This window comes from Papaver somniferum, chromosome 2 (genome assembly GCF_003573695.1).
Source record: "Papaver somniferum cultivar HN1 chromosome 2, ASM357369v1, whole genome shotgun sequence".
Classification (NCBI taxonomy): Eukaryota; Viridiplantae; Streptophyta; class Magnoliopsida; order Ranunculales; family Papaveraceae; genus Papaver; species Papaver somniferum.
Window position 1 is genome coordinate 141,914,832 of NC_039359.1, and position 11,391 is coordinate 141,926,222.

Genomic DNA, 11,391 nt, shown 5'->3' on the forward strand with positions numbered 1-11,391 from the left:
AATTTAATTATCCTAATTTAATCGACAAAACAGTTTTAAAAATCCTTAAATAGGAACACTTAAGTTTATCAACGGTACGTAATTAACCTATTCGCAAACAGTAAATGAACCAAATCCTTAAATTAATTACTTGGATAAGGATCTGACTATCTACACACGCAGATACAGTACAATTATATTTACCACCCACTATTAATCCATAATCTGATAAGTTTAGTTTCTCCAAGGCTATTTCGGTACATTGACAAAATTAACGGCAGTTCTTTGACGGGTACAATTTTCCAAATTTTAGTGTAATACAGAATATTCAGGGTCCCGTGACTTGCTGAAACCACCCCTATAAAAGGATCTCCATTTTCCTTTAGGGTTCCCAAGCTCTCTCAAAATTTATCTCCTGAAATTTTTTAAATTCATCTTGTTGTTCTTCAAATATTAAGTATTTCTCTTCCTCTTATCTAGGAATCCACCATGACGGTCATTGTTCCAGGTAAATATTGTTTGTTTTAATTCATAATTTGGTGAAAATATATTGTGCATGTTTTACTAATATCTTGGATGTTGATTATAATGTATTTTCAGAACTGGTTGTTGTTGAAAACAACAACCTTGACCACAAGGAAGAGATTAACAAAGAAGAAGAAGTAACAAAAGAAGAACAACAGGATTTGAAACGTGACGGAGGATTCGAAGTTCCGGAAAGCAATGCTTTTGGCCATTCTTTTAGGTTTATAGTTCTCTGTCATTTTAACAATGTCAACGAATTTTTATTTTATCGGATGTATAATATTTCTCTTTAACAAAATTGTGTCATGGAGATTAAAATTTATGCTTTTATTTTTTTTTACAAATTTTCTGAACAAAATAATTATAACTAAGGAAAAGAATTATGAATAATGCAGGGATTATGAAAAGGAGAGCGAGAGAAAAGAATCTGTAGAAGAATTCTACAGAACAAATCACATCAATCAAACCTATGAATTCGTAAGTTTGTTTTTCTATTTTTCATTAAATTCTTTTTTACACCCTAAGTTTTATTTATAGTAATTCTACTTAAGGACAAAAGGGGACTTACATTGAACGTTTTCGATTTTCTACTTCTCAAAGAAGGCCATATTCCGTATCAAATATTGTCCTTTTTCTTTATAAGATTTATATTTGTCCTTTTTTGATATAAAGACAACTTTAAGAAGACTCTTTAAAAAGTAAGGAGTGTCCTTAACTATAAATTCTGAAACCCGTGGGACCCATTGAAACAGAAATTTCTTATCAGTAATTTTGGATTCATACATCAAGATTCTCCGGTTAGCTAGCACAAATAGACACCATTCTTGCACCCAAGGGCTTACACCCATATGTTCGGGCCTGAGTCAGATAAGCACCACCCGTCCCTGTTTGTTTGGAAGCATCTGACTCAATCCGAGTCAGATGTCAAATTATTTTGTTTTTCCATATTTCTGATGTCTGCCTGGAAGGCTAATTCGGCTTATACCTCTGATTAAGAACTATTTGAGTCAGGTATCATTTTATACCCAATTTGTGGATATTTTTTTTAACTTAAGATAAAATGCATTGGTATCTATTTTACCTTGGGCAGGCAATAAAGAAGAAGGAGTACTATGAAAAGCTAGACAAAACTGAGATGAGTATATGGGAATGCTGTGAACTCCTTAATGAATTTGTTGATGAGAGTGACCCAGATTTGGATGAACCTCAGATTGAACATCTTCTTCAAACTGCTGAAGCTATCAGAAGGGATTACCCTAATGAAGATTGGCTTCACCTTACTGCTCTTATCCATGGTAAAAAAAAATCCCCCCAATGTACACATTATGAACACATGGTAATTTTTTCCTGACTGCAGTTTTATAATTATGTTACCAGATTTGGGCAAAGTTTTGTTGCACCCAGCATTTGGCCACCAACCACAATGGAGTGTTGTTGGTGAGTCTTTATATCCTCCCACAAATCAGCATATGATTTTTTTACCCTTTTTACCAAAAATTCGGGCTTTGCGGTTCTAGAGCTGTGTTATATGATATTAACCTACTTGGACGCATGCATACAGGTGATACATTCCCACTTGGATGTGCATTCGATGAAAATATCGTTCATCACCAGGTAAAACATCGTTATATGAATTACAAAAATCATTTGACACTCTAATCGGATTCTGATATGGATTGGTTTATCTAATTGTTATTCCAGTACTTCAAGGAGAACCCAGACAATGATAACCCACTTTACAACACAAAGCTAGGGGTTTACACTGAGAACTGTGGTCTTGACAAGGTTACAATGTCATGGGGCCACGACGAGTACATGTACTTGGTAAGCAACACGCATCACTGGAATTGCGAGTCCAATTCTGTCTACACTCTGAACTTTGAAGTCTGAACAATGTTCACCTGAAATCTCAATCTGTATCGTGATTTGCGTCAGGTGTCAAAAGGAAACAACACCACATTACCTCCAGCTGCTCTATTTATCATCAGATTCCATTCCTTCTATGGTTTGATATTACCTCATTTCATTTGTTTTATCATTCACATATTTGACTTTTCTTATTCATTTCTTTGCCTAGACTTTAACTGACAGTTTTTTGTTTTTCTCATTTCTAGCAATGCACCGGTCTGGAGCATATAGACACCTTATGAATGATGAGGACCACGAAATGCTGAAATGGCTTCATGTCTTCAAGTATGTCTCTTTGTGCATTTCCACTTGATTGATATATTTTCCCTGTAGTCCATTACTAAGCTCGACTTCTTGTATCATGAAACAGCAAATATGACTTGTACAGCAAAAGCAAAGTGAGAGTTAACCAAGAAGAAGTGAAACCCTACTACTTGTCCCTTATTGAAAAGGTATACATCAATTGGAACGTTCAGTATTTCTAGTAACACAAAGTATGGTTTTATGTGTTATTTGGTTCACATTGTTTAATTTGTGTTTCTGCAGTATTTCCCTGCCAAGCTCAAATGGTGAAGACAAATAAAGAGAGGAGAAGGTTTATGAGATCAACCACGAAAAGTTATCATCAGTGTGAATTCGTACGTCTGTCTACATGTATTAGTTTTGTTGTTGTTGTTGTTGTCCCTTGGGTGGTGATGCTTTAGATTTTCTATTCTTAATGTTGAGTATGGCTGCATGGGGTGTTATTTCATTTGGGATGTCTTGTTCTTTTTATCTTTTGTAATAAACAAAACTGAGATAGCTGCTGTATCTATATGTTTTATATAGAGTGTAGCTTCTCTGTTTATACCTCATTAAGTTAATGCTATGATGAGGTTCATTTACTGTCTATCTCTTTCTCTAGTAATTTTCAGTTGAACATTTCCCAACATGGTACAACCCCTATTGCAATGTCTTGCGAGGCCCTACACAAGGTACAGATGATCATGTATGACATTTGAAACAAAGTTATTCTCATTGAGCAAGGTAATTTGTGCCTAAATGGTCTTCTGTTGCATCAATCCAGTCAAATAAACGACAGAATGACTGGTTTCCTGTAGCCTAAGCAGCAATCTCCAGACCCACCCAATCGTTTGACATTAAAAATCAATTACGATACTAGCTTTGTGGATGCCTCTAACTTTGCAGGGAACGGCTTCATCTGTCGTACAAATGCAGTAATAATAAGAAAAAAATAGTAGACCTCAGACACCTTGTGCTTGCTTCTTAAAAATCCAAACCCAGGACTGACTATTGCTTTCAAGTCCCTTTCTGGTTACGCCGCGGCCGCGCCCTCTTCTCCCTTTCTGGCTCCTCCTGCCATTAATATCGCGATTATTACTTTCAAGTCCGGATTCTCTTTCTGTTCTCCTGCAAATTTATAATTTCAACAACCACCTAAAATGGCACTGGCATGTCATGAGCACTCCAAAGCTTTTATAATACAACTAGCAAAGACAAGGGCAATCATAAGGAAGAAGCCTAATCTAGAACCGCGACTTTGACTTGTTGCCATGGCTTAACTTTGCATGTACGGTATAAATTCTTAAAGCTTTTATACAAATAATATATGAGATATCAAGGCTAGCTATTTATATATTGGAGCTTGGTCGAATTTATAGATGAAAATATATATATAAAAAAAAAAATTGTTTCATAGCTGTAAGATATACTAATATAAGTATCCGTGATCTTAATAACTGGAGCCAAATCTGTAGATATTCGGATGATCAAACGCTAATATGATTTCTGAAGCATTTGTCAACTATTCCTCTAGGATTAATAGTGAGATGAGATCTTTCAGTTGAGTATTTTTAATTATGTTTGATTTAACATTTCCAGTTTCTTGTTTTAGCCGTGCAAAGTTGTTGGAATTCTTTCTCTTATTTTTCTTAGGAACCCTCGAAATGGGGGAAGACAAAACGCACGACTTATTTGGTGGGTGTATGATCGGTGAGATGCTTGGAAAATTGGTCTACTTTTTAGATATTCTGCAGGACAGTGGAGCTCTCTGGGAAGGAGTTTGCTGCGCAAAAGAGCTTAATCTGGAGACAGTTCGAATTGAACTTGACTCAAAATTGGTGGTTGATGCTGTTAATAATGGAAGTCTAAATTTAGACTGGAGACTTCACAATATAGTTAGTGACACAATTTAACTCCTGGCCATGTCATTATATTTTTCAAAGGAGATGATAGCAGATATTATACCGAAACATGCTAAAATTGAAAGGTTAAACAATGTACTGTCAACTTCTTCCCCTAGTTGTATCAGATTACAACTTGAGAAAGATATGAGTCATGTACACCATTAATTTCTTTTAATAAATATCTTCTTGCTTCAAAACAAAAAAAGAACAAAAAAATAAATAAAAAATACAAGGGCTGATAATGAATAAATTTCTTCTTGAGAAATATATGAGTCATGCACCAATCAAAAAACTCCCCCATCAAAAATTTATCCTGCTGGTAGTTAACAACAACAACAAAACCAAGCAATTCCTATAACGGGTGGGCTCCTTTAGTCAATTTCTCCATTATTCTTTTTTTTTCGTAAATTTCTCCAAGATAGCTTTTAAGTCGGGTTTCGGTTTCTCCTCTGCGAATTTGTTAATTAACAAATAATCAAGTTTTATTAGTAATACAACCAACTAAGATGACACTAGTATTTCCATGGAACATTTGCAACTGAATGATTACTTACCCTCCGCAACAGATACGAGAATATAACTAGCAAAGACGAGGGCAATCAAAAGAAAGAAGCCTAATCTAGAACCGCGACTTCGACTTATTGACATTGCTAACCGGTAGAAAATATAAAATCTTGAAGCTTTTATACAAATATGAGACATCAGGGCTAGCTATTTATAGATGGAGCTTGGTCGTATTCACAAATGAAGATGTCAAAAAACAACAAAACAAAAACAAAAAAAAATTAAAAATATTGTTTCATAGTTGTAAGATATACTAATGGATAAGTCACCGTGATCTTGCTAGCTGAAGCCGAATCTGGAAATATTCGGATGATCGCATGCTCAATTGATTTTTAAGTATTTGTCAACTCTTCCTTATAGTCTAATAAACAGAGAAGAAGCTTGTTGGCATCACCAATAGTGAGATCTTTCAGCTGAGATTTTCCGATACATATTTAACATTTCCATTTTCTTGCTTGCGACGTGCAGAATTGTAAGAATCTCCCCTCTCATTTTTTCTTCGGAACCCTCAAAATGGGGGAAAACAAAACACACGACTTAAGAGCTTTTCGAAACCGAGAATCATGTAACGTAGTAGTGACATGTCTTGATCATTGGGCCTTTTCCCATCAAAATACACTCCTCTTGGGTTATTTAGGAAACTCAAACCAGCTCTAATGGCTCAAAATTTGGCATAATTACTATTAAAATTGGTAAACGAGGCTTTTCGATACAATATTGAATAAAATCAGATGGCCGCAAAGAGTGAACCTATCATAGGTGATTTCAGAATCAGATGCAACCAACAAGGTCAAACTCCTTGAAATGCTGAACCATTCTAGTCTCTTGGTTGACAGAATGACTTTTCTTTTTTAAGATAAAGAAAGATTCATTGATCAAATAAGGTTTACAAAGGAATGAACCCAAAATAGGGGGAAGAGTATACAAGCACTGACAAGCTCAGTGAAGAAAAAACTAAAATTTCTACCCAAGGAGGTTTAAAATACTGCAAGCAAAATAATGCCGATTAAACTTTTCCATAATTAATTTCATTCATACATGGGTTGTAACATTTGCAACAGAAAATTATATTGCAGTGCTGGATCAACTACATTTCAGATTCTTAATTATATTTCATCCTTTTGGAGGGACCTTGATCTATGATTGGATCAAGAGGAGGAGGCTGAGGTTCAGCTGCTTCTGGATTTTCAGGGCCTTTATCGGCTTCAGATGTTGGAGGAACATAACCTTCTGGATACGGAGGTGGAGGAGGGGCCGGTTGAAGCTGCAACAAAAAGAGGACAAGAACACATGTAACTTTGATATCTCTAAAACATTCATAAATAAGCTACACTAGGACCTGCAGCACAAATTTGCTTCCAAATTAGCAGCAATAATTTTGATCTCTCAGATTCTTTAGATTATCAAGGTCCCTGACACCCTAAATTTGGCAAAAGGACATATACACGAATAAAAACATCAAAGCCGTGAGCAAGAATTACATCTTTTTCTTTGTTGTTTCGTTTACATGAGAGACTGCTGTTGAAAATGAAAAGCAAACATAACCACAAGAATCTCAAAAATGTCTAGTTCAATTTGGGGTATGTTTTGGTGTTGGCCTTGAAACTTTCCGCAGAAAAATACCTGCTTTCAAGTATATACATGACTTTTCCCGGTCTACTAAAATGTCTAATAGTGACATTCTAAACCTCGACAATCATTTACGGAAAGTGCAAATGGGAGTTATAAGTCTACCTTGCGTTGCAGTGCTCCGAGAATGTGGTCTATTCGTTTTACTTCCTTAAAATCGATTGTTTCTTTTACAACCTTTGCTTCCGTGCCAGTACTCTCATTTTCACCATCAACTGCACATAATGGTAAAGTACGCTTGTGTCAAAATAGTAGAATAATAATACAACTCAAATCAAACATTAAAATAAAAAGAAAGAGAATACTTTCAAAAGTAGGCATCACAACAGTAATTCAGCTAGAAATACTAGCAGCAAATATAAGCTGACTCTTCTTTCTATAAATCCCTCATCTCAGAAGATCAGTGACTGAGGAGAGTTTCAATATCCATTATCAGACAGCAGCCAGAAAATTGTTCAGAGATTAGGAACAAATAATGCCAAACATATATAATATGATTCAGCATCCTAATCAAACATCTGGAACTGAGTGAGATGCTAAGGGAAAATCACAGCCAATCAGACATCTCTCTATACAGCAATCAACCTGATCAAACCAAAAAGTAATCAAACTCCATCATCTGCAAGGGTGACTTGAGGCGATTTTTTTTTTTAAGCATGAGGCGAATATATGTTTTTCTCTCCCACCACTTTACTGTTCTATTTTTTTTTCTGGTTAACTGATTTGGCAGACCTATGATTAGGTTTCACACCTTTTGACTTGGCAGAAGTAGCATCAACGTAAACAAGTGAACCCTCTCTTAAGATTCTTCACGCTTACTAATGCATTACTTCATGCGCCATTCAACCAGCCTACTGAAATGGCTCTAAATCAATGCTGTCGGATTCCCGACATGCTTGGATACGAGATATACATTCGGACACGTGACTCTAAGGGTATCAAGTGCGCTAGGGCTATACTTATTGAGACCAGATGATAGGCAAAAGCCATTAGAGGGTTACAACCTTACAGTAGGTATTTATATTCAATTTCTTAGTTTTCTCTTCTCTTTCTACTCTAGAATAAACCAGGGGTATGCTTATTCTATTAGAGGATAGGCAAAAGGCATTAGAGGATTAAAACCCTACAATAGAACCTTGCAATAGCTATTTATAATCAATTTCCTAGTTTTCTCTTCTCTTTTGATACTTATTATGGAATTCAGAATCATGATTCCTAACTAATCAGTAGTATTCGCTAATTAATATTAAGTTCTTAATGATCATGCTTTGTTCAAATCAAAGAGTGGTGTGTTTGACTCAACTTTGACATTATCTGTTGTTATTTTCCAATACCCTCCGGTAAAAAGAACTTACATCACATTATGAGAGACAGGCGCGTGTACAAAAGGGAATAATTGAATGAGAAAAGGAAAAGAAAAGTCAACTGCATGAGAAGTAAAAGTACAGGTACCGTATCCAATTTTCTCCGACTTGGATGCAGCAGTTGTAAAAGCCTTTGATATATGATAAAGTGCTCGTCCCTGGCACATCACAAATTGATCAGGATAAACGTAGAGAGATGGAGAATTTCAAAATAATTGAAGAACAATATTTGAAAACTGGAAAAGTAAGTCTAATTCAAAAACATCAACTGAAGGTGTGACTCAAGAAAAAAAGTGTATAAATTGAAGTCATGAGTGATGATTCATTAAGGAAATACCAGTGTCCCTTCCCCATCTACTCCTATCAATTTACAGGAATAACTCTCATACATGGTCCCGACTCATGAGGGACTGGAACAGGCTCTTCCCATTTTTTTATTTTTTGTTTTTTGTTTTTTTAAGGTATGATCTTCCCAGTTGACCACCATGGGAGCCAAATCTCCTTCAGAGGATTACATAATAAAATGAAAACAAAACAGACACACATTCACTGAATTGCCATTATCTATTCATAAAAAATCCTAAACACCTTGCTCAATTGTTTCATGTGAACTCCCACAAGAATAACATATACCTAGAAGTTAAATTTGTATGATCTTATGCTATCAGAACCGAAAGCATGTGAACAAGTTATGATATATAAGACAGTAATTAGAACACTTACAATTCGAGCTGCAAAGACATTGGCAAGCTGAGGCGCTTGATAAATAGAACCATCCAAGACATAATATGTAAGCATGGGTGTGACTCTCTCAGCTTCTCGCTTTTGTTTTTTAATGACAAATAGATGTGGCTCCATTACTTCACTTAGGCTGAACTCAATGCCAGACATTTTCCTATACAATTACAATATATCAGCAGACGAACGAGCATACATGAGCACATTTCTAGTGTGTGCAAGGTTTTGTTAAACATAATCTAAAACACTAATTGATTGGTGACTTCGAGAGTTACAATCTCACAGAACGTTGTTGAATCACATGGTACGATGTCTAAGCCTAAGTAGAAATTGCATTTAGCTAGACCATAGATGGTGCCGTGACATTGCCCTAATTACCGCAAACTTAGTGTTGTTGAATCAATATGGTGCAATGTCTAAGCCTAAAGTCATAGAAATCGCACACAGCGACACCAAACTCCAAATCAGCGTCTTCTGCGAAAGGTGAAAGTCACTTGACATTGCCCTAATCAACACAAACTTAAGTAAAGGCTAACCAAAGAAGCAAATTCAACATTATAAACAGAGAGGGAGATCTTACTGGAGATGAGAGATATCGAGAGGATGAATCTGTTGCATCCTGAGCTGTTCATTATTACAACTAAAATCATAAAATGGAGATAAAGCGAAGTAATCGAACACAAGATTTCGATCAAGAGGATATGAATTTAACCATAACTGATCTCTAAAACATATTCCTGTCATATCTGTACCAGGAGTTGGTGGTAACTGTGGATTTCCATCCATGTTAGGGTTTCCACCTGGTGGCATCATTGGCGTCGCCATAGTCTCTCAATCCCCGCCAAATTTGAGAAGAATTTCAAAAGTCTAACTAATTTTCACTGTAATTTGGGGGTTTCCTCTTCGATTTAGGGTTTTTGGAAATTTAAATGTTAGTTTACTGTTGCGTTTGAGGTGGAAGCTCCGGAGATTGATCAAGCATCTTCTAGTTATAGCCTTATAGGCTTTAGGTGTTATGTCAAAACGACCAGGCCCATTTGGCGACCGTCAAATAGCTAAAAGTTAAAGTGAAAACTACTGCCACATCCATTTTTCAGATTTTTAACCTGGCGAGATTGGGGTATACTCAAACTAATTGGAATATATCCAATAAGACAAAATGTGATTATTATGAAGTAAAACCAAGCCACCCCTTAACCTTATTTTTTATAAATGGCTAAAATGCCCCCCAATAATTAGCACTAATTTAATTAAAATGATTAGATTAGTTAGATTAGTTAGTTGATTTATAAGTTGGGTTTTAGAAATAATTTAGAGGGAGAAGTAGAATGAAGTAGTAGAGGAAGTTTTGGGGGGGAAAAGTTAGGGTTTTTGAGAAATTTTTGATATGAGTGATTCAAATCCTGATTTTGAAGTGGGGGAGCCTTCTAACTTTCCTCCTACATATGAGTACTTGTATGATGATCTCCCAGACCATGATCAAATGGATTACATGCATGACCCTCACTTTTATTTTCCTCAAACTCATGAAGGGTATGGAAGTGATGAATATCTTGAGCCAAATGTAGAATCCAATAACCAAGAAGAAGAGAATGGAGCTGCAAGTAATCAGGTAGACAACCTACGTGGTGAAGATTGTGATTTTTCCATGCAAATGATGGATTTTGTTTTTGTTTTTTCACTTTTGATGCATACGGTCGACAGGGTCGACGCTTGTCAATCATGCCGGCACCACATGCCGGTGTGGTTGTTAATTGAACAACGTGCCGACTTTTCATAAGCAGCATTTGTGTCGGCAGGGTAGACTTATAAAACCATGCGGACTTTCAGTTTTACAACACATGAGTCACTACTTGAAAATTCTTTAGCCGGAAGCTTAGATTTTTGAACCTTGCCGACTCTAGCTTGGTCGGCACTGTTAAAGTTTGATTCCTTGCCGGCTGTTTTGTTGTCGGCAGGGTTTTACATGTCGACCCTGCCGACTCAGTGAATACATATCAATTAACTTTTGATGTTTTGTAGATCGTTGCATTGGTACCGATGACGGATTAGCCTTAATCTCAGAAAATTAAGGGTCCTGATACTTCCGCACATTATGCTAATGATTTGGAATGGAAGGAAAAAGACGATGCGGTCAATTGGATTGTTGAGAAAGCAAAAGAGAAGATGTGCGTTCTAGTGAAAAACACCCAACAAAAATCTACGCGGTTTGAAATGGTATGCGAGTGTTATGGGTCGTCGGACGAAAGTCACAAGAGAAAGGGTTATGTGTATGATAAGAAGACGAATAGGGTGTACAAGACAAAATCAAAGAAGTGTGGATGCCCATTCAAGATTATTCTTGGGAGGAACAAAGACAACGATGACATGTGGAGAATGACTAGAGTTGATGTTGGTTGGCATAACCATAAAGATTTGGAAACTCTTATTGGGCATTGTCAAGTTGCCAAGTTGAAACCGCACGAGTTCGAACAAGTTTGGGAATTAAACCAAGTAAG

General features: G+C 36.2%; 2 protein-coding genes across 2 annotated transcripts; one reads left to right on the forward strand and one right to left on the reverse strand.

Annotated features, from left to right (window-relative positions):
* The first annotated feature begins 325 nt into the window (after nt 1–325).
* LOC113349309 (inositol oxygenase 1-like) lies at nt 326–3,333 on the forward strand. Its single transcript, XM_026593259.1, has 11 exons — nt 326–487; nt 580–724; nt 900–981; nt 1,595–1,799; nt 1,882–1,941; nt 2,066–2,118; nt 2,206–2,328; nt 2,440–2,509; nt 2,619–2,697; nt 2,783–2,864; nt 2,959–3,333. Exons 1-11 carry the CDS (start codon nt 469–471, stop codon nt 2,983–2,985), a joined length of 945 nt encoding a protein of 314 aa, XP_026449044.1. The 5' UTR covers nt 326–468; the 3' UTR covers nt 2,986–3,333.
* A 2,700-nt stretch (nt 3,334–6,033) lies between these two features.
* Nucleotides 6,034–9,855, reverse strand: LOC113354043 (mediator of RNA polymerase II transcription subunit 6-like). The gene is made up of 5 exons (XM_026597493.1): nt 9,474–9,855; nt 8,879–9,050; nt 8,244–8,313; nt 6,897–7,006; nt 6,034–6,426 (listed from the first exon to the last, which is right to left on the reverse strand). Exons 1-5 carry the CDS (start codon nt 9,716–9,718, stop codon nt 6,265–6,267), a joined length of 759 nt encoding a protein of 252 aa, XP_026453278.1. The 5' UTR covers nt 9,719–9,855; the 3' UTR covers nt 6,034–6,264.
* Nucleotides 9,856–11,391: the final 1,536 nt, after the last annotated feature.